Genomic DNA, 23,735 nt, shown 5'->3' with positions numbered 1-23,735 from the left:
GAAGCTCCGAGCTCAACTGTTCATGCATTAGACCATTGCTTCGTCAAGTTTATTGAAGGTTCATTACCAGTGATGCCAGATAAGGCAATCCACGAGACAGTTGCGATCAGCTGATTTCAGTCTGTTTTCAACTTATGACAGCTTTATGTATGATCGATCGGTCTCAACTTGGATGCAATCCGGATCCAGAAGCGTGAAAAACAAATGTTATCCGATCGGTAGCTCTAGTATCGCGAGTGCCAATCTTAAATACAACAATATAAAATCACTTTTGACATTATTGCCGACATTAAAAGATTTCGGTTTTGGTTTTGCAGCTTGAAAAACAGCAACAAAAACGAACGTACAAGCAAAGAAACGTCACCCGTGGATTGCCTTATTGGAGGTCCTCAATTTGAAGCTTTAAGCCTGTATTACACTCTTTGACCAATAAGGCAATCCACGGGTGACGTTTCACTCTACAGGGTAAGAGTCGAAAACCCATTAATGGGTACTTTTTCAACCATTTCGCCAAAAAGTGAGCCAACCCATTTAGTGGGTAAACTCGATTTACCCATTACGGGTATAGCGATTAAACGTCAAAAACTGGGTACAATTTCACTCATTTTAAGAAATAAATTTTCTCAAGGAAATGGGTGAAATTTTACCCATTATTAAATAAACGGAAATTTTGTGATTATCACTCAAAAAAATGAAAAGAACTGAATGTGAAATCAATTATTTTCAATTATTTGCAAAAATGAATCTTATTTACGAATACAGGAGTATTTCATCTGCTATCATCAATTGTCAGAATCGCTATTCTCTGCAACAAAGCCAATACCATACGGATAGTGAACATTCTAGGGCTAATATAAAAAAAATCTTACATTGTAAAATTCAATACTTGATATAACATACTGTTTACCTTGCATTTACAACTTCTTAAACGACGCAGTATCGAATCTCTTTTAAAGTCCTTCCATGGCAATTGTTGACAAATAATAAACAAAACAGATCGTAGAAGTAACGCGTGCGAACAAATCGACAGAGCAAACTAAAACGATGCTTGAAGTATTTTTTCACCCATTAATGGGTAAACAAATGACCCTTTTTTTCTAAGAACATGTCTTTCTAAGAGCAAGCCCACCAGTGGCTAAATTGAAGTTTCTAAAGCTAGTTTGGCAACTCCCACCATAACGTGGCAACCGCACCGGGCGTTGCTATGTTGGTTTGGGAAATAGCAATCCGCACCTCGGGTAGTAGCGAGTTATTAAATTTGGCAACGCGATAGCAACGTGCCGCATCTATTTAATGAACAATGTCAAACTGTTGTTTGTTTTGTTGTGCTCGATAATAAATGTTCGTAACAATATAATGAAAATAATGAGTGTTTCCAACATAATTGGTCGGCCCCGGAAGACGAAGCGCTTTGCCTTGGTTAAACACGTCGTAGGACGCAAGTAACGACGTGCACCAGTGAGCCACTTCATTTTAATTTCGATTGAGCTGAAATTTTGCACAGAGTGTTTTTTCCGGGCGGGTAAACATTTATAGTTTTTTTTTGAAATTCGAGATGACCATTTTGGTTGGCACTCTAATCTACACGAAGCATAAAGCTCAAGTCCTCACAAGATTGGTCAACCATGTCATTATTTCAATAAACCTGGAAGGTTTGAGCGAATTGCTCGGGAGTATTACCGACTATTGCTGCTGACTCTTGAAGGCATGTTAGTCTCAATTTTCCCGTTGCTTCCGGTTGCTCAAAAAACCATTTTTCGCATCTACAGCTGTTTTAATCTTCGAAAACAACGTAAGACGAATTCGAAAGTGGCGTCGGAATTGGTCATCGGTATAGACCGGTGTTTCCGAAAAAAATAACATTGTCAAACGCTGGATGGCAACTTCCTCAGCATAGCGGTCAATATTTTACCGTTTTCCAGGCTGAGAGCCACCCCGAATCTTTCCAAAAAACCTTTTCATACTCGCGTATTGTTCCGCGAAATCATATTTTTCGTCACTAGAATCAACCAAATACTCGAGAACAATTTCCGCGTTTTTTTTGGCTGCAAATTTCCAAATATTAATAGCAAATTGTAGGAATAGAGACAGCACAAAGTACAAAATACAATTAAAGACAGTTCGCCAATTTTAAGTATAATAGTTATTGAAGGCAACGTTGCGGAACGTGCCACGGTCTAACGCAATTACTCTAATTAAACCTACAAGGATAAAAATACATGCACGCACAAACGAAGAAACCTGCAACAGAATTGTGCTATCGATAATTTGTGAAAACGGAAACAAAGTTAAAACAGAGTTGCTTAAATATAGAGGACATTTATGAAGCAGAAAGAACGCCGATCATTCCGGAAACAACCCAGCAAACAATCTTGTCGTATAACGGCTTATTAAGCTTTAGTACAGCCAAAATCCACCGAATAGCAACTTAACAAGCTATAATTCAACAAAATTGTTTGTTGGGAATTGACGGACAGATAAATTGGTTAGGCGTCGTACACAAATTACGTTACGCTAAAAATCAGACCCCCTCCCCCATATGTAACGAAAGGTAACGTTCGATAGGACTCCCCCTAAAATTACATAACGCTGACCCCCCTCAGAAATTTTTAATTTCGAGCCAACATCACAGTTACGTAACTTTCTCTACTATCACCCCTCCCTTCTACGTAACAATAAGTAACGCAGTCTCAACCCACCTCTCCCTCCCCCCTTCATGCGTTACGTAATTTGTGTACGACGCCTTATTACTAGATGCGCAGAATTTCTGGGAAATACGAGACACACAAATATTTTGCTAACGCTAGCTAGTGACGGTCTTTAGGAATTGGCAACTGCCGGCGGTAAAAAGGAATAGATGAATTGGTAATCCCCAATAGCAACGACCGGTGCGAACATCGGTTGCTATCCAAAATAGCAACGGCCAGCGTTATGAAAATAGCAACTCAAATGGCAACTCACCGGTGCGCTTGCTGTAATGCGTACAATTTTACCCATTTCACATTTTTAAATTTACCCATTTTTTGACAGCCGCATATGACAGGAAAAAATGGGTACAACAAAACTCATTAATGGGTTTTCGACTCTTACCGTGATACGACTAGACGCGACAGCTAGTCACCGTTACATGCAACCAATTTGAACCGGCTGCTGATTGGCTGAATCCGATAACGCAATCGTCACGTAGAAAATACAACGAGGTTCTAGGGGCTAGACACCTTTATTTTCAAGAAAAATATTTCGATAATATTACACGATATTGGTTGATATATTTTGATATTTATCGTTTATCTGTCAATTGACATCCTCCAACGGTAATTTAACGCTTGATGTGGCAATGAACTATGATATAGATAGAGGGGTGCCCGAAAATAGAACGGTAAATACTTTTTAATATTGAATATTGGAAATATTTTACAATATATCATTAGTGTCTTACCCCTAGCTTGAGATCCAGTTTTAAGTGTGCGAGGTACAATGTTGGTCTAACAAGCCAGTTGTCGTAGGTTCGAGTCTCGGCTCGGGAGAGACTGTTAGCGTCAGTAGGATCGTAGCACTAGCCTCGCAATTGTCCTGTACACTTAACAGTTGGCTGCGAAGTCTGTAATAAACAGAAGGTCGAGTTCCGAATCGGATTGTAGCACCAAGGCTTTGCCGCAGACAGACGTCCAAGCTGAGTTCCAAACTTGTGTAAAGATTTTTAAAGTAGCAATCCGTAACCAGATAGCGCTACCAGTGACGCCAGACTCATACACCAGCGAAAAAAAATGTATTCTAGCGATAAGGTCACCAGGCGGCACTAATATTCAAGTGATTTATAACGCAATTCTCTTTGAAAATTTACACAGAATTTTCGATCAATTTTGTTCTTGCTTGGACGTCTGTCTGTGGCTTTGCTTTGTCTTGCCCCAAATCAACTGATATATTAGGAGATTTGCCCAAAACTGAACGCGGTCTAATCCAAACACCGCGCTTGAATCAAAGGCCGCGCTGAGTTGCCAGATGTATGCTGTATTTATTTGTATCAACCTTCATTGGTAAAGAATCGGGAAAATCCTTGAAAAAATCACTAGAAGGTTGTATGCAAAGCCACGACCGCAAGGTTGAAGTAGAATACTTTTACAAGAATAATAACACGGCTGCTTGCGTGTCAGTCATTTTTTCTAGTTAATAAACGTTGACCGTTCATTGGCAGTATTGTTATTTCTTTTTGTTTGATATTTTGAATGAAGTTCATTGAATATTTTTAAATTTTGTGCAAATGAGAAGTTGAAGTGCTGCCGAATTGTAATATGCACATTTAATACGACATCATAAAACGGGAACGGAACAAAGGCTACGGTTATGCAGAACGCGAATGCCGGCGCGATGCGATTCGCCTTACCGTGGTGAAATGTACAGCTCTTTTTAAGGCGAAGTAGAGCTATACATTTCAACAGATTTCGTCTTGCCGAATCGCATCGCGCCGTTATTTGCGTTCTGCATGACCGTAGCAAAACACTAAGCGACGCAAACACGTAATAATAGTCAGAGTATGCATGAAGATGAAGATAATCAACTTTGGATTATAGCGCAAAACGAGAAAATATTAACTCTTCAAATATTCATTTGTGTTCTTCAAATTTCAGTTCTTCAATCTAATATCCGATGAAATGTCTGTTTATTATCTGATGAAGCTCTTATGTAGGCCAAATGATGCATTCCCAATTTACTAGGTCCATAACTCTGCCGACCGTGCTCGGGAAAGCGCGGTATAACGACCAATCAGAGGTCGAATTTTGTGTTTTGATTTTCTAATCGATTACTGCAAAAACGAAGGAAATCCATCGAAAACTAACCGAATTATTAGCATTTGAAATTTTTCTCACTTTTTTCAGTTTTAGATTTTCATTTCACATCTCTATGTAGCCGAACTTCCTGAGAGAAGTATTCTACTTCAAAAGACAATTTCCACGTGTTGTAACGTGCTGGAGCACGAAATCTATGTCTGTGATAGGAAACCTTCACGTTCACGAGGCATGACTGGAGAAACGCGTCTGACAATGCGGAAAAATTTTTAATGTCTTTTGTGCAAATTATTGTACTCAGACAAAAACCTGTTTTGAATTGGATGAATTTTTAGTGAATAAACGTTAACCGTTTGTTATTCAAAGTTGGTCATGCTGTTCGCAGCCTTTGCGCTGCCCCTACAGTGGGGGGTTTACTAAATAAAGTAAAAGTAGGAATTAGACAACTACAACACAATTTGATTGCATCCCGCACAGAATGTCTGCTTGTGTTGATGCCAGAAAATTATTAACCTTCAATTATTTGTTTAATTGCCTTGAAAAAAGCATTTTGCGGTACAAAATCGGTTACTGATTACAACTTTTGAGCTGCCTTAACATTGGGGGAATCAAGATACACGGACAACATGCACTGTGGAAGCTATTTCACATTCAGTAAATTCGACGGGTGCGACAGATTTAAATTGCTAGGATGCAACACAGAATGCTTGCTTGCGTTGACAAAAATTATTAACTTTCAATGACTTGTTTATTAGCCTTGAAAAAGGCATTTTGATTTCCAAAATTGGATTTACTGATGGCAATCTCCATGCTGCCCCAACACGGGGTGAATAATGGCTGTCTGGCGACACACGCTGAGAAAAACCGCGCTGCTCCTGAGCCGTGGTGACCAACCACAGGGCTAGTGCTGCTGCTAAGGAAGGACGACTGCTGTTGTCGCTGTCTAGAACTATTATGAGCGGCTCCGGCTGAAACAGGCTCTTATATAGGCCAAATAGCATGTTTTCAATTGCAAGGTATATGATCCTGTCGACCGTGCTTGAGAAGCAAGCATATAACGACCAATCAAAGGTCGAATTTTTCGATTTGACAAGGCTTGACTATTTTCAATAGTACAATAGTGTGAATAATAAAATTCCAATTATCTTATTTTGGGAAGAATCTTAGAAGATTTTTCAATCTATAGCTGCAAGAATGAAGGAAATCCATCGAATACTAACCGATTTATTAGCGTTTGAAATTGGATATATTTTTCACTTTTTTCGGTTTTAGATTTTCATTTCACACCCCTATGTAGCCGAACTTCCTGAGAGAAGTATTCTACTTCAAAATCACTACTGGAGACAGTGGAGACTAAAAAAGATTACTAATCACCAGAGGAAAATCTATTGGATCATATACTCACTTCGTGGTTTCTGTTTTAAGCATTATAATATCAATCTATATTAGAGTAATCTGTAAACCTAGCACCTCTGACGCCGCCTTCAGTGTGCTGCCAGAATCGAAGTTTGTTTTGATTTTGGAAAGGGTTGCCAAGACAGGTAGATTCAATCTTGGCTCTTGCTTACAGTGTCCCGAGGAAAATAAAACCGATTCGGCAACCAAGAAGGGCATTTGGTTTCAGAATTTCGGTTTATAGCGCGGCGAACAAGTTTCAGTTAGAACAACAAACAATATCGCACGCTTAGCCTGGGGGGGGGGGGCTAATAGCGGTCTCGATCAACTAGGTTAGTTGAGAGAATTCGTTATCGATATTGTTTTTGGCACATTTTGTATGTGTAGGATAAGTACAACGATACACCGTGCCCCAGTGCTGAGTCGAGAAAATTTCCAGCTTGAAAAGATCCTCGACTCGATCGGGAATCGAACCCGAGATATCACAACCGTGTGGGAGAGCTAGCCGACCGACATCGCCACAGAGCCACGGGGACCACAATCAGTTCCAGTTTCAGTTAGAGACTGTGTTATAAAGAGATACGCAAAGAGAAAAGCAGTAAATATGGCAACCCTTTGCTAATATTTTATTTTAAACAATTCTGGCAACCACATCTATTTTCGCATGACTTTTCATACGCACTAGAAAGTGTAATGAAATTTCGAAACTTTGTAAGGATATATTACTGAGTTTCAGTGCTTGTTCATACAATTATAATAATTTCCAATGCATCACTCATAACATGAGCATGACGAACACATTTTTCATTGAAACCATAATTGCACGTGATTCACAGAATTTAAACTGATCGCAACACACATTCTATACGAAAAGTAACACGCATGAGTTTGTTTACTTTACACACTTGGAGCCTCGATTTGACGGTTCACCTGGAGTTTTCGACCTCACTCTTTGCATATCTGTTCATAACACCGTCTGTAGTTTCAGTGAAACTCACAATATTTAAGTTTTGAGTAAACAGTGCGTTGCTTTGATTCGCCCTAATCACAATATGCTCCGGAAATATTTCTTTTAAAGAGTTGACCCTTTTGTCGATCCTTTCCTTAAATGTTTTAACGAAACGATAAACGTCAAGGTCAACAAAAAAAAGAAACACTTTTGACAGCACAGATGACACTCTGGAACGCTGGAAATGGCTTATTGATGCCGAGTTATTTTATCCAATATTTCTAGATTTTTGCAGTAGAAAGCCATTTAAAAAAACACATAAAATGTCAATTTCAGCCAATATAAGCGTCGAAGCTCCAATTGAAAATCAAATTCAAGAGATCGCCTACGATGGGACTGAAATATATCAACTGTAAGTAATTGCACTGAACAACAAACCTGAAACATTTTTCCTTATTCTGTTATTTCATTAGACCGCCTACATTGTCAGAACATTTGGCAAAATGTGCAGCAAAAATTGATTTTAGCAAAACCGCCAACGATATCGACTTAGTTCAGCAAAGTATAAAAAAGGAAGATGAAAAGAAGGACGACGAATCGAAAGACTCAGCTGCTCTGTTTCAGTCAAGTCTATGGCCATGGGATTCAGTTCGCAACAAGTTGAAGGAAGCCTATACGGAAGTTTGCGTTCTGTCGGATGTGCTTTCAATTGCCAAGGAGAAACGTTTCATGGTACTGGACCCTATTCCGCAAGATCCACCGGAGGTTAAACCGATGGTACAAGTTTATGCGAGAAAGAAAGCTTTGGCTAGCGCTGCTAACATATTATTAACTGGAGCCGAACGACTAAAAACAGCTCACACAGATCAAGGAGGAGCTCGTAGTATTCCCGATTTCCACATTGAGTTGCTTAGATTACGGAGAAACTGGCGCTTGAAAAAGGTATCGAATACTATTATTGGGGATCTGAGTTATCGAACGGCCGGATCCAGATTCATGCACCCTGGCATGTTCGAGGTAACAAAGGCGGAGGATGAAGAATCGAGTGAAGAAGGCAGCAGCGGCCCGACCACTATCGGTGGAATACCTCCAGGGCCAAAAATAAATTCGGCATTAAGAGTTAATGTACCCACTGAGCTACAGGGAGTCGCATTCATTAAAGTCATCACTCAGAAGGACCAGGAAGATTTATGCACAGCTACTGTCAATATGATGGGATCTACACAGTTGCACAGTTCCCAGGCTGGGGCGTGGCAACAAACTTTAGAGTTCGCACAGAATGTTTTGTTCTGCAAGGAGCTATTCAATCAGCTTGCTAGAGAAGCTGTTCAGCTGCAAGCGCCAATACCGCATGTAGTAGTCGGTAACCAGATTCGGGCGACATTATTACCTGGAATTCAATTGATAATATCGCTATGTCACTCAACGTCTTCTGATTCGAATAACAGTTCGGAACCTATCAAGGATCACGATCATGTTTTGGAACATTCCCTGCACCAGTTGCTTCGTGAGTTCCATCATAAAAATACCCACCATCCATTTCCGCATCCCGCCAGCGCTCCACTTGGGCCGAGTAAGAAACGTATGTTGGCAGGACCGTCGGCCTTCGATCGATACGAGTTATTAGAGATGACTAAATCGCAAACCCTATTGGAACAGATCATCGCTCAAGCTCAACATATATTTACCCGTCGCAGGGCTCAGTACGTTCTCGACACATTGGCGAAAGACGTCAAAGACCCTCAAATCACATCCCACTGGAACGCTATGAATAGCCCCACCATGTCATGTGTTAAAATTAATATTACTTCACACGGATACGACGCCAATTTGCGGACATCGTTGGTCATCCATGTGAAGGAACGCTCTCTCAAGTGTATTTGTCGAGATGGACGTATCATGCACATGTCTTACGAAATGCAGGAGTTACGTGATCTGATCTATTGCCAAATCAGTCAGCATCAGATTATTTGCCTCCAGAATCTGGCCAAGTGCATGGCTTGGCAAATCTCGTCCAACAGTAGCCATCTGGGCATCGGTTCAGTGGAACCACTGGGTAATGCCAGCTCATGTGTACTCGCATCACCGAACAGCGATCGCCTGGTTGCGGTACAGGTACGGTGCGATCCACAGATTGATGTGAAAGTGTACATTGCCCAAAGTCCAGGAAAAGATTTTTTCCCCGGGTCGTTAGTTCAAGGGCGTCACTGGGAACATCTGGGAGGGCACTTTAAAGAGGTAGGTAGAAGTCTGCACGCAGGAGAGAATCTCAAAATCTTTGTCTCTATTAATTGTAGGTCCGTTTCGACAAAATGGAGGGAAAGAATTTTCACAACAAAATGGAATTCCTTATGGCTAGCTTGACCAGCCAGTCCTAACCAATACTGGAGAGGCTGTTTTTAGACGACGCGGTTTCGAACAATGAAAGTATGCAGAACCACCACTCTGATTTGGTAAATCACTTTACCCTAGAGCTCGGCAGCTCCCGAATGGATTGAAAAGATATGGTAATTTGCCAGAAAATGTAACCATCTTGCGAGATGCCAATTAAAAAAACAGTTTCAACAGAATAAGGGAACAATGTTCATTTACATTTAATTATCTGCAACACCATCCTCTGGACGTATTGTGGAAAAGTCTTCACCATCTCATTCAGAAATTATTACGTAAAGATAAAATATATTACAAGAATACACGTAGCATATAAAACATACCTAATTACCAAGGCGAAGTTAGCAAATGTATAAATAATTTTGAAAGAATTTCCATCAGCGAATGTTTGAGGTCAAAAAGTTAAACAGATCTTATTCTGCTTGAATTGCATGGCAAGATTTGTGATATCGTAGCCCACAGGGTTAAACGTTAGCATACAGGGTTAAACGTTGACATGCTGTCTAACTGTTATATTTTTCATCATATTCTAACTCAAAAAGCAATTGCTGTATTTTCAGTCTCGCCAGCTGGTTCTTTTTGTTTGGTAACCGTCGCAAAATGGGAGCACACGACAGTAGAAACTTCTCGTCAGAATCGCTTGTTCTAGTGTTAGATTCTGCTTCTCGCTGCACCGTTGTACAGCTCGTGTTTACCGGTGTTTTTACCCGTACAGGTTGTGGTTCTGGAATTGAGTGGGCAGGTGCCTGCGTCGAAGCTAAATTTACTCTGGCATCTAGGTTCGCCATCGAAAGTGCAGTGTCTTCCTGTGAAACGATTGCACACACATTTGATTTGTCCAGCAAATGATCCGTGCTTGTGAAATCAGTATGATTTTCATGTACAATTTTCGTGTTTTTCGTTTTTTCATCACCATCAACATTATGTTCTTCGCTAATAACAGAGTCCATTTCGATTTCTTCGATGTGGATCTCAGATCCATCTCCATCGCAGAATGACTCTTGTTTGATATCCCGTAAATGTGATTGCTGACCCGATGTTTCGTACGATGTATGGAGATCCAGCATAGTGGAATCTAATCGTTCTTCATATGCATCAGTATCATGCAACATATCATTTTCCTCGAGTTCATCCTCATCCTCTGTCTCTATTCCTATTACAGCACCTTCGGGTATAGTGTCCGGGTCTTGTAGCTGCAAATGAATTATTATTAGTAATTACGTTACATTATCTTTCTTTTATTACCATTTGAAAAACTTCTTGTCCATCTTCAGTAACATAGGACACAGTTATAGGCTCTCTTGAATTTTTACAGATTTCTTCTTCGAATTCCACGTATTCTGTATCCTCATCATCATTATCGAAACCTTCAAGACATTCGATTTCCCTGGATCGTTTTCCTCTAGAAAAACAGTTATATTTATAGTAGCTCTAGCTTCATTTCTACCAACTTGTACTTTTTCCCAATATACGGCAGCAGGAATTCCAGAAGTCGATAGTGAACCCAAGTTTTTTGTTCTTCCTCGTTCTTATTGCGAACCACCTTCATGAAAGCGTCCCGTAAACTTCGCCACCGTTTCTTGCACTCTTGTTCGGACAAATTCATTGCAGTGGCAACCTCCGACCAAGCTTCGTGTCTGGTGCTGAACCGTTTATGGTCCTTCATAGTGGTGTTGTATAGAATGGGACGCTTCTTTATCTCTTGAACAAACATCTCCTCATTCACTTTCACAAACTGTCGCTTAGTTCCAGGACTGTTGTTGAAGTTGGTCCTAATCATCACTGCCGAAGGCGGGGGAGTAGGTGAGTCCGCCTCCTTGGGAGGATAATCAAGATAATGCAACTCTTGCATTTTATTCCGGCCAGTTTTAATTATTTGAAACATTGCCGAACCAGCCAAATCACGAAATTGTATGAAAGCAAACAAGTTCAAAATATTTACACCACTGGCGTTCAAAGCTACAGCTACAGCTTCGGTTCTGGTCGTTCTGGTGGTCTGTCATCACAGCTATAATAGAGCTGATACACACTAGAACCAGAGTTGCGCGTTCGAAATTTAAAATCTTTCTTGACGGAATATATGTTGAACCATATTTTGGATATTTTGCAAGGGAGCGAATCCGAAAATGAAATTCAAGCTAACAACAATTGAATAATTCAGTTTGCCTTACTTTACTTTATGGTGTATAGAGCTGTTCTACACATCATGGTTCTATATATGAATTACAAAATATCCTTGTTTTTTTTTGGTCAATATTTGATCCCTAAAATTTTTATTATCATTGTGAACTAACTTCTCAAGACTCAAAAATACATATTCATGCAACCTTTTGAATTAATTTCAACATATTGGTTGGCGTTGCAATTTTTTATTGGAGTAGTAAAAATGCTTGTAAAAATGGCATTAAAAGGTATAACAAACTGAATAAATTTTAGTCGTGATTATTTTTGAAAAAATCAGTAGATAATTTTAATTGTGACTAAAATGGTCTTTGAATGTTGTGTTTCTGGTACCAGTACACTAAAACAAATTTTCAATTGAGCAGCATTTCCAATATGCACACGATTGCAAAAAAGGACAAGGTCTAGAATGTAAACAAAGTTACCACTATCTGTCAAAAGAGTGAGGTTAAAAAGATTTTGTGCGATGATCTATGGATTATCATCCGTTCGTTGCACATGTTTATGTTACGTAACATCGTCAAGTATTTTCAGTGATTTTTTATTCCGAAAAAACTCAAAAACATTCGCTCCGTTTGTATACTTCTACGAGTACGCCCTTCCGTAGATCTGTGCCAGATTTGGAAAATGCGCAAAAGAGCTGAAAATGCCAAGCACCAAACATTGGAAAAGAAAAAAAGAAACAAATTTGAAAAAGATGAATCAGAAACGTCAAATGAAGAAAATTTTGCGGCGACGTAAGTGAAAAGTGGCATATTTTTGCTTGCTTGTCCCAGAAATACAGATTTTTCGGTGGTGTAATAGGCCAGCCAGCCGTGGGTACGGGCGATACGCGTTTTAAACCAGCAGTTCCGTCGTAAGCCGCCTGCCATGACGGAGTTTTGCGACGATGTGATTAAACTGTTCCCGCTGCGAACCATCCCGGACGTGATAAAGTTGTTCCGCCAGCAAATCAACAACCGGGAAGAAGAACCAGATCTAACGCTGCTCTCTATTGTGACCGGAATGATAGAGCACTCGTTAACAACTAAGGTACTGGAGACAACCCCCACCACCGGTTCCGCTGCGAATCATCAACTGCAGCCGCATATTGAGGGCATTAGCAATTTTCCGGTCATCAAGTACGATGTCATTGAAGGACTTTACAAAAAGTTCAAACTGGTGCTTGCCCCCATCGAAAAGTTATTGGTTAAGAATACAACGGATTCGAAGTTTGCCAGCCGGGAAGTAATCAAAAAAGTATCGGATATCATTTGGAACTCGTTATTGCGAAGCTCGTACAAAGATCGCGCTCATCTGCAGAGCCTGTACAGTTATCTATGCGGCAATAAGCTGGATTGTTTTGGCGTGGCATTTGCCGTCGTAGCTGGATGTCAGATGCTAGGCTACAGAGACGTTCATTTAGCCATTTCGGAGGATCATGTTTGGGTGGTATTCGGCAAAACGGGTGATGAGACAATAGAGGTTACCTGGCATGGCAAAGGAGCCGAAGATAAACGAGGCCAATCTGTAGCGCCGGGGGTTGAGTCCCAAACATGGCTGTATGTGGCAGGGAATCCGGTCGTGTGCAATCGCTACATGGAAGTGGCGGCAATCATTTCGGCCATTAACCCTTCGCTAACGGCAACCAGTGCATGTTTGGAGGTGGCAGATCTGCAGCAGCAACTTCTTTGGCACTTGTATGATATGGGCCACCTGAAGAAGTATCCGATGGCGCTGGGTTGCTTGGGGGAGTTAGAAGAGGTATCGCCTACCAGCGGTCGGAAGAGTTGCGAAGAACTGTATGCTGAATCGGTGCGATCGGCCCAAACTTACTACAAAAACCATCACGTCTATCCGTACACGTATCAGGGCGGTTTTTACTACAGGAGAAACATGTATCGTGAAGCTTTCGCTTCATGGGCTGACAGCAGTGATGTTATTAGACTGTATGTAAACTTCATTTAGGAAATTTGAGTATGTTGTGGTTCAACAAATATTTTGTGTTTCCAGGTACAATTATTCACGGGATGATGAAGAGATTTACAAGGAGTTTTTGGATATTGCCAATGAACTTATCCCGCAGGTCATGAAGCTCGAAAGCTCTGGACATTCAGCAAAAAGTATTTTACGCGACTCGCACTGCTTCGCTAATTTGCTTCGATTTTATGACGGGATCTGCATGTGGGAAGAAGGAAGTTTAACGCCCATACTTCATATTGGATGGGCCAAGCCACTAGTGGCAACAATTGCTAAGTTTGATCATGATATTCGATCACAGGTGATAATAAAATGTGGTGAACAGTCGCCCCGTGCTTTTCATCGGCTTCTGCACCATACCAATGGCAATACTGCGGAGAAGGCTAAAGTAACCGCCAATGCCGGTCAAGTTACGAATAACAACAATAATAATATTATTAACAAATCAGATGCCAACTTAGAAAACGGCAAACCAGGATTACCTAAATCGCTTGAGGCATTGGTCGGTAAGTGCGGAGAAAAGCTTCTAAATCCGGAATTCTTGCTACAGGGTGGTGGGCAACCATTTACCTCCGAGGATAGTGAAGTTGCCGCGAGTGAAGATAATGGTTCTTCGACGGCTGGCGCTGCGACTGGTCGAAACGGTCGGAAAGAAAAATCCGTCGAGAAAAAGGAAACGGATTCTAAACTGGAAACGAGTAAGGACACTCTCGAGCTGGTAGATTCGGAAGATGGTGGTCCGAAAAGGCCGCTGATTACTCTGTACAGTCAGAAAATGAAAGGACTCAAAGACCTGTTGCTGGCGGAAAAATTGAATACCAATGCCATTTCGTTGCAAATAACGGCCCAGAGTCAGGTACAGGTAGGTGGTAAAAAGTCTCGCACCCAGCAAGGGGGTGCTCCACAAGGAGGTCTCCAGGAGAACGAGGCCAATACTCGTTCAAAGCGAGCCCGAAGGGAGTAAAACCTTTCCATCTTCTCGGTAACGGAAACATTCCCTGATTTCTGTTTTAGGCTTGCTTTTTTGTGATTGTTTTTAAATTAGTACCTATTACTATTACTACTTCTATTAATACTTATTGGTATTTAAATGCGCTTAAAAAGTGCATGATTCGAACTTTGTTAAGGACAAGATATTTACGCTGTCTTTCATAATATTTTCGAGCAAGCATTGTGATGCCATTTTTTTAGAAAGCAAACCTATATTTATAGTTTTAGATGTTAACTGATTCTGTTTTCTTACCTGTTTCTATTTATTGAAGTTTTCGTTGTTACTGCGTTAGCAAACTACTATTGATACTAATATTTCCTTCTAAAGGAAGCTATCGTGACCAGAGCTATGTCAAATTCGTCGCCTACCGCCGCGACTGGCTGATTGGTACAGATCAAATCTGTACTATTCGGACGACAAAAAAAATATTAAAACAATGCATCAGTCAAAGAAAAATTTATAGAGTATACGCTCGCGAAAAAACCTTAAAACTGAACAGAAGTTATTATCCAAAATTCAAAGGAATCGAAATTTTTGACCTCAATCATTAGTAAATTAAACTGCTTACAGCCCTAAATTGATGAAAGTACAAAAATGCAAAATTTGTCGGGGTTTCCTACTAGATCAAAATTGATAAGATATCAAAAATGTACCTAGTACAGAAGTTTGAGTTTTAGAACCAAAATCAGGAAGCTAGAAACATACAAAAACGTAACGCTAATCAGGTACCTTGAATTGGACAAACATTTTGAGATAAAAAAAGGAAAAAACGCGCACATACATACACTATACACTATCACACACTCTTAACGGATTGGAACTGATACAAATTAGAAATCGGTTGGACGATCTTTTTATATCAATATTGGATTGGCTTGATTGAGGGTGAAAATGACGGAACAATTGAAAAAGGAAAAGCAAAAATTAACGTCAGACTGAAGAAATATCGGATAATGGAACGGATTGGGATTAAAATTTGCAGAAGTTATAGCGATATTGCGATTTTTTATTATTATTCTCTTAAATAGTTTTAGATATACATTTTTATCATTACCACATGGTCATTCGTTTTGTTTTTTCTGCCTGGGTACACCGTACACTTTCTGACTCTTTGAGCCATCTTGTTTGTAGAAAATTAGCAGCCAGCAACACATGATAACAACGTGAACAATTACCATGGAATTGTAGCGTTCTAGAAATTTCAGATACTCGCAAAATCCGGAAAATTAGCTGCATAGTATGTTAAATAACCCGTTTCTGGCAAATCAAATTTGTCTATGTTTGTTCATGTTTAGACCAATAATTTGTTACAACGAAATCACGTCTGAAAGACTCGCTTTATTTATCCTATAATGTGTGAAACAACATTACAAACATCTCGTTGGAAAATTCTGGAAAGCGGGATGGCTCGCCAACTTATTTTACACTGATCTCCGAAATCATCTTCTATGGCAAACCAGTCATGCACGATTATTCAGTTACTTGTAAGATGCAATTATTTGAAGCTAATAATTTATCACCTTTGATGATTATGATAAGAATTAGTGCGCACATTAGCGGTACTACTGAACCGTGGAATGTTCGGATGAGGAGATTCGTTATCAGTTTTGTCCGTGTCCCAGTTCTGATCGATAGAATATTCAATGATCCTAGATCAAATCGAGAATGGAATGTTATCACTGAGCAGTGACTAGCAATAGAGAGTCACGGAGAGCACTAATAATATATTTATTTTAGATATGTTTTATAAGACGATTACTTAAGTTACATCATTAGACTCGTAAGCAAAATAATTTCCACATAAAATTGAAGGCAAATTCATCTGTTTTATTATTATTAAGAAACAGCACCTTCAATTGTTTATTCTAAAATATTCACGGTGCTATTTTACTTCAAAATAAATTGAGCAAATTCATTATATAAATACACACACAAAAACAGAGTTAAAACTACGTTAATTTAGTGTGGCACCGTGTAATATTTTTGTAGTACCTTTGTAGAAAAAAAACTACAAAATTGAACCTTCACTCGTAATCAACATAATATTACATTACAAATCTGAGGAGAATTATTTATGTTAAGGTTAAACTCTTATAAAGAAACACTTTTATACGCTTTAAAGATTGAGTTTTTAAATCAAAACAACATTAAATGTGAGTGGCTGTATTGAAATATCTCAAAACAATTAGCTATTGAACTCCACAAGGAGGCTGAAGTCAGTAATCAAAATACGAAACTATAATTTGCAGAACTGATTATTTTTAAAGCTCACTGTAGGTTAGCTGTTTTTTATGTAACCATTTTAGTGCAGATAGTCCTGGATTTAAGTGAGAGTATGCCACAAATAAATAGTACAAGTTTAAACATTATTTTATCAAACATGATCAGCCACCAGACTCTAATGTGCTATAGAATTACTAAGAGTACCAATTTTTCTGATTCCTCAGCAGTTTAAACTGCTCAAGCATACTAAGTAAGCCATCACGAAGAAATGTCTTTCCAGAGGCTAGTTGTTTCGCTTCAGTTAGTAGTCAGTCACGCAATTAAACAGTGATTCCTTCAAAAGTAAGATTAAAAAAAATATTGTTAACACTTCACTTCTATTAAAAGAGAACTACGCTTTTATTTTTATTTTTTTGCAAACCATTGTTTTCGTGTGACTATCAGCACACTCTGCGCAATTATATATAGAATTAGTTTAAGTTTTACATGTACCATAGGTATAACATCTCTTCACTATTACAAATCACACAAAACAACAGAATTATTCAAAACAGTTTCTTTCATCAATTTCCAAGTTGGTATCAAAACAAAAAAATAAACTGGTAATAAATATTATTACCTACTGCTATTGTAATATAGATAACTGTGATGAGTATATAATATGTATTTGAGAAAAAAAATAAAACAAAATAAAAAAAATACAAATTTAGATACTTTGAATGTAAAAGTAATTTTTTCAGCAGAAAGATTACACAGCAAAAAAATCATAACTTTCTAGAATATTCGTAAGCAAATGAACGAGATGAAATTAACAGCATAGGAGAAACACTTCTTGGAGAAAACACGTGCGAGAGCAGAAAAAAAGCATACACAATATGATACTATATATATTTTTGAGATACTATTCATATATTTATATAAGAAGTAGACGGAAAAGCAAATAACATATAAGACAAACAAAAAGCTCCTAACGAGTAAAAATTTGTTTGTCCAATGAAAAAAAAAAGCAAACAAACACAATAAATGTTCTTTCTTAGTACGCATCATAAATAACATAAACAGCGTCGTACATACATTTGAAACGCATCGTTATTATAAATTCAGTTGTTAGAATGAGTTAAGCATTTCTAAAGTAGCAGAATAAATTATCTCTATAGTTGAAACTTGATGTTGAAATTTGTAAACCCTAGTTACTTTTCCGAGTGGAACGATACAAACGAAGGAAAAAAACTACTAATATTTGTTTCGCATGGTACAAACATAGTTGATTGTTGAAAATTGCAATAACAGTTAGAGCGACCCACACAACTCATACATACGGTTGAAAGTTTGGTTACACGGTAGAGGATGCGGAATTGTAAGGGCAAATTCACTGATACGGACTAATACAGTTAAACAAGAGACAAGGACACAATCATCTATTCCTCGAGCAGAAAATCCAAGTTCTATAGTAATCGATTCAACATATTTAAGATATTACAGTAGCGATAGTACCCGAACGGAAGCTTAACACCGTTCGCCATCATAGGCAAGTAACAGGCCGGCTTTTGTGCCGTGTAGACCATGTGTACAACTTAAAAAAAAAATGCTGCAATGAAAATAAACATCAAAAGGGAAAGGCAGACTGTAGCTTCCAGTTTTTAGTCGCATCCGAAAAATTCTTGCCTAAGTCCCACCTAATACGAATAAAGGTTTGTGAAAGTTTATCATCTAACCAAACAGCCTCGTGAGATAGAAGGCGTGATCTCTGAGTTTTTTCTTGTTAATTGATTAGAGCCGTAGAACAAACTACTCCGATTGGCAGTTGGAACAATAAAGAAAATTTTATTTAACTAACCGTTACTTTGATCACTTCTCAATTCTGTCGCTTTCCACCAAACGAATGCAGCTTTGATTATCTTCGTAGGTAGGAACTGGTTTGAAGACAGCCTAACTCCTGACTCACTTCGTTTAATGCCACGACCTCGGTTTTTGTTAATGATAATGCCACACAACTGTTTGCGAGAAGCCCAACTGATGACCCCTCCAAGTCGAATCCAGAAACTGTAGTTGGACTTCCGATTTCGATGGTCGCCTGCTCAGTCAGCGTATGCAAACATATCCAGTCCAGCCGAGGTATAGTTTATGATCGTATGTAGATTTCTAATACCTTAGAACCCCCTTGGCTTTTTGCCAGTCCAGCTGTGTTGGGTAGCTCGAATTTTGGTTTGAACTGCAATGTACAGCAGACCGCCGATGAGACTCAGACATGAAGCATTGGTTGGCAAATGTGACTCGTTCTCCTCCTTCTGCTGTAGGTACAAAGAATCCAACGGTATTCTTGATGGCTTATCGTTTTCCAGATCAAACCGTCCCGCAAGCTTCAGAATGTACTGTTTCTGGTTGAGCTTAAAACCACTGCCATCCCTTTCGGTCTCGATACTCGGGAAATGCTTTGCGTCACCTAGTTACGGTAAAGGCTCGTTGCAGTATATACCAAGATTGCGTTGTACTTCTCCTCAGTCTAACTTGCTATAAGCATGTCGTCGACGTATATCAGGATGAAGGTAAACGTATTGCTATTCTTACGGATATAGAGACGTGAATGCTGCTGACGAAGGCATGAGTCCCATCTTCCGGAAAAATGCTTCAATGTTTTGATTGCACACACGGGCGAATTGTTTAAGCCCATATAAACTTCTCTTCAGCATGCAGACTGTGTTTCCTCCCATGATGTTAACTTCTGGCTGCTTCATGTTGATGATTTCTTCCAGCTTCTCATGAAGCATCCATGTACTTTACCAACATCTTACGTCGACTCAGAACTTCTGCGTAGATCCCTGAGCCACCAATCGAGACTTCTGCCGCACTAAGTTCCCCTACTTGTCCTTTGTTCTGAATACCCACTTGCAACGAATAGCCTCGCGGTTCGAGGGCAGTTCAACAATGTCCCATGTACCGTTCTTGATCAGAGACATATATACTCGTCGTCGAGATCGACTTGATCCGTCCTACAGTACGGTCGCATTTTACCAGCAGCTCGAGGTCTTGGTCTTAGACTACCGATAGATATTGAAATTTTGCTTTTCGCTTTCAACAGGCAATCTTTTTAAAAGAAAACGCAAAGTAAGTTGAAACGCAAAGTAATAAATTTGTTTTTTTTTTTTAACGTTAACGAGTGTTTAGTGAGTAAATTTGGTTTGAGATATTTTCACTTAAATTATATAGTGAAGTGTAGTGAAGTTTTCCAGTTATGCCTGGAAAAAAAAGCTCGCTTTGATGCTGCTTTAAGGAAACGTGAGGCATCTCCTCCAAGTGACACTGAAATTTCGACTAACAGGTATGATATTCTTTCTTCCGTTGGGGATCAAGAAATCAAAACTTCTGAGCATAAAGCCGTTATGAAGAAGGTTAAAGTTCCACCTATTTTGGTATTTGTAGCAGATTTGAAAGCATTTCGATCAGAACTTTCATCATTTCTGTCGGATGTGAAAGTTAATTTTCAAATTGGCCGCCAAGGCGAAATTCGTATTTTGGCCGAATCTCTTGATGGCCATAAACATCTTTTACAGTATTTGACTGAAAAGATGTATAAATTTTATTCTTTTGATGCCAAAAAAGAGAGACCGTTTAAGGCTGTTTTGAAAGGTCTTTCAAATGACCAAACTATTGAGGAAATTAAAGATTGTTTGTCAGAATCACTTGGTTTTGCCCCCAACCAAGTAATTTTGATGAAACGCAAGGCAAATGCCAAAATTAATCAAACTGGAATACACCAGGAAAATTACTTAGTACATTTTGATCGTACCAAAGTAAATAATTTGAAATGTTTGGAAAAAGCACGTGTTTTATTTAACGTGCGAATAAAGTGGGAAAATTTCAAGAGACATGGAGAAATCCATAATCTTACTCAATGTCGGAACTGTCAAGCCTATGGTCATGGAACTCGAAACTGCCATATAGCAGCAAAATGTATGATTTGTGGTGACACTAGTCACACGAAAGATATCTGCCCCGTGAAAGAGACCACTAATAGTCACAAATGTGTAAATTGTGGGGGAAATCACAAATCTAATTTCTTTAATTGTCCTGTAAGGTCAAAAATTATTGCTTCCAGACAACGTAGGAATTCTAAACAACCTGTTGTCAATGTGGGTAATCAAAACACTTTCAATACTCTTCAGGCATCACCAGCACTTTCATTAGCAGGTGTGTCTGTAGGTAATAATTTAAATTAAAAACACAATTCAAACAAATTTCAGACAAAAAATCCTGTTCAGGCAACACCAGGCTGTTCATATGCCAGTGGCCTTACAGGTAATATTTCAAATTCAAACAGTAACAAACCATTCGTGTTTGGTGCTGAAAAGTCAGCCAGTATTGATTTAGGTAGTCCATTCCAGAAAAGATTGAATACCTACAACAATCCATGCTGCAGCTAATGTCCGTTTTGTTGAACTGTAACTCGATGTACGAGGCTGTTCAAGAAGGTATAAAATTTACAACTAATATTGTTATGAAATTGAAATTCAGCAATGATTTTAAATAATGCTGTAAATTTTCTAAATTGGAATGCTCGCTCTTTAAAAGCGAAAGAGAATGAATTTTTCAATTTTTTAACAGTCCACGATGTGCATATTGCAGTTGTGACTGAAACGCTTTTGAAGCCAAATATTAAACTAAAAAAGAACCCAAATTATATAGTTCATAGGTTTGATACAATTGATGTTCCCGGTGGTGGAGTTAGTTATCCACCGTCGAGTAAAACATCGTGTTTTACCCCATCTTGAAACCAAAGTTATCGAGAGTTTGGGAATTGAAATTGAAACAAGTATTGGCATTTTATTTATAGCCGCAGTGTATTTGCCTTTTCAATGCACTGGTGAGCGAAAAAATTATTTCAAGGGAGATTTGCAAAAACTCACAAGAAATAAATCTAAATTTTCAACCACCGGTGATTTTAATGCGAAATATCGATCTAGGAATAATGCTCAAAACAATTCCAATGGAAAAATATTGTTTAATGATTGCTCGGCTGGATTTTATTCAGTTTTATTTCCAAATGGTCCTACATGTTATTCTTCTATTAGGAATCCATCTACAATTGATTTGATACTAACCAGTGGTGGGCACCATTCCACTAATTGGCTAATTAGCGACGCTAAAACTCAGTTAGCGATTTAGCGATTTCGCTAATTTTTGAGCTGGGTAGCGAAACTGTTAACGTCGCTAAAATTGTGGCCTTCGAAACGCTAATCGCTAAATTTTGTAGAGAAGCGACAATAGAAATATTTAGAAAAACTGTGAATTGCTGATGGCGTACGTAAATTGCTTCGAAAGATGAACATACTTTACTGCGAAAGTTACTTTTGTCAGTTTTTTTTTTACCCTAGAATGGAGTTCCAGTTATCGTACAAGCCACAGGAGCATTTTGAAGAACAAGCACACCAAGAACTTTGGTAAATTGCAGTGGTGGGCACCGCTAACCGAAAATTTAGCGACGCTAATCGCTAAGTCGCTAACCGGAAAATTTAGCTCGATAATCGCTAAACGCTAAACCCACATTTGCGGAACTTTCGCTAATCGCTAACTTTTTAGTATGTAAATAGTCATATCGCTATATTTATTGCTCGTGTTTTGTAAGATTTGGACCACTTTGATCTGTTTTGGTTAAACAAACGAAAACAATTACTTTTTAAAGCTATTTACAGTAAGAGGTTCACGAAACGGTATTCATATTTGATTTTGTAAAAACAAGAATAACAAAAGTTATTTAGCTTGCATTGAAAATAGATACTCTTAGGAATGTTTTCATGAAAATTCAATTATTATCTGAATCGACAAAGTAGAACCAAAGTTGTCATAATTTCAAGCGATCATTCGAAATTCCAATAGGAACGAGATTGGAAGTGTGTTGGCTAGGAAGGCTGTGAGAGCGTGATTCAATTCACTGTGATATTTACTCAAAGAGAGCGGAAAAAAATAGTCGGTTGTAATTGAATTGATAATGTTGTATGTTTTTTTTGATGTTATGAAATGCGATTTGCGTGCGCTTTCTGAACAAGGGGCCGTGATTCAATTCATTGGTGAATGCAAGATGTTTGTTTATACGAAACAAAATGAATGATTGTGATTAAATTTACTTTATAACCTGTGGCCTGGAAGAGGTTGTGATTAAATTCACAGGTAGATGCAAGAAGAGAGAGATGATGCATGTTTGTGATTAAATTCACTTATTGAACCATAATTACAATTTTAATATGTGATTGAAATCATTTGAAGGAAAGATGAGGCTAAGTTTTCTCAATAAGAGGCATCATGAGCATGGTTCATCGATTGTGTTCTCAGTTGCGTTCATGAATTCAATGTGGTAACATTGGATGTTTTTTTTTCTTAACAGGAAAATGGATCCTCCCATGGAAGAATTTGTGCAAGCTCAGTCAGTTTTCAACCCAGCGTCCTACAACCTACCTCAATTTAAATTTTCCAACCTACCGTCGTCTGAGGTCAGGAAAGCTTGGACTATATGGATCCGGTGGTTTGAAAACGTTACGACGTTATGAGCTCAAATGCTTGCAATGGGAGGTATAGAGTAGAGATGGTCGGGTACGGGTATTTTTACCCGATACCCGTACCCGACCCGTACCCGACGGGTTCGGGTCGGGTTTCGGGTAACGCCAAAAAATATTTTTCGGGTTCGGGTCGGGTACGGGTAATTTAAAAACCAAGGCTTCGGGCTCGGGTCGGGTACGGGTTTGAAAAATTCTCAACTGGTCGGGTTCGGGTCGGGTACGGGTAATTCGATTTTCGTGCATTATGAGAATTTAATTATTAACTTTTCAAGCCTAGGTGTTTTTGCTTGGTCTGGGAGGGAGAAACG

The 23,735-nt window shown here is 38.9% G+C and overlaps 3 protein-coding genes across 3 annotated transcripts; 2 read left to right on the top strand and 1 right to left on the bottom strand.

Annotated features, from left to right (window-relative positions):
- The first annotated feature begins 7,354 nt into the window (after positions 1–7,354).
- On the top strand, positions 7,355–9,857 carry LOC129727540 (mediator of RNA polymerase II transcription subunit 17). Its single transcript, XM_055685462.1, has 3 exons — positions 7,355–7,543; positions 7,605–9,369; positions 9,429–9,857. The coding sequence occupies exons 1-3, from the start codon at positions 7,455–7,457 to the stop codon at positions 9,507–9,509; spliced, it is 1,935 nt and encodes a 644-aa protein (XP_055541437.1). The 5' UTR covers positions 7,355–7,454; the 3' UTR covers positions 9,510–9,857.
- A 150-nt stretch (positions 9,858–10,007) lies between these two features.
- LOC129729526 (uncharacterized) lies at positions 10,008–11,518 on the bottom strand. The gene is made up of 3 exons (XM_055688158.1): positions 10,980–11,518; positions 10,768–10,924; positions 10,008–10,715 (listed from the first exon to the last, which is right to left on the bottom strand). Exons 1-3 carry the CDS (start codon positions 11,405–11,407, stop codon positions 10,026–10,028), a joined length of 1,275 nt encoding a protein of 424 aa, XP_055544133.1. The 5' UTR covers positions 11,408–11,518; the 3' UTR covers positions 10,008–10,025.
- Positions 11,519–12,343: 825 nt separating this feature from the next.
- On the top strand, positions 12,344–18,498 carry LOC129730151 (menin). The gene is made up of 2 exons (XM_055689233.1): positions 12,344–13,631; positions 13,696–18,498. Exons 1-2 carry the CDS (start codon positions 12,574–12,576, stop codon positions 14,624–14,626), a joined length of 1,989 nt encoding a protein of 662 aa, XP_055545208.1. The 5' UTR covers positions 12,344–12,573; the 3' UTR covers positions 14,627–18,498.
- The last annotated feature ends 5,237 nt before the right edge of the window (positions 18,499–23,735 follow it).

This window comes from Wyeomyia smithii, chromosome 3, assembly GCF_029784165.1.
Source record: "Wyeomyia smithii strain HCP4-BCI-WySm-NY-G18 chromosome 3, ASM2978416v1, whole genome shotgun sequence".
In the NCBI taxonomy this organism is placed as follows: Eukaryota; Metazoa; Arthropoda; class Insecta; order Diptera; family Culicidae; genus Wyeomyia; species Wyeomyia smithii.
The sequence above is the reverse complement of the archived record's forward strand: the minus strand, read 5'-3'. Positions and strand labels throughout refer to the sequence as shown.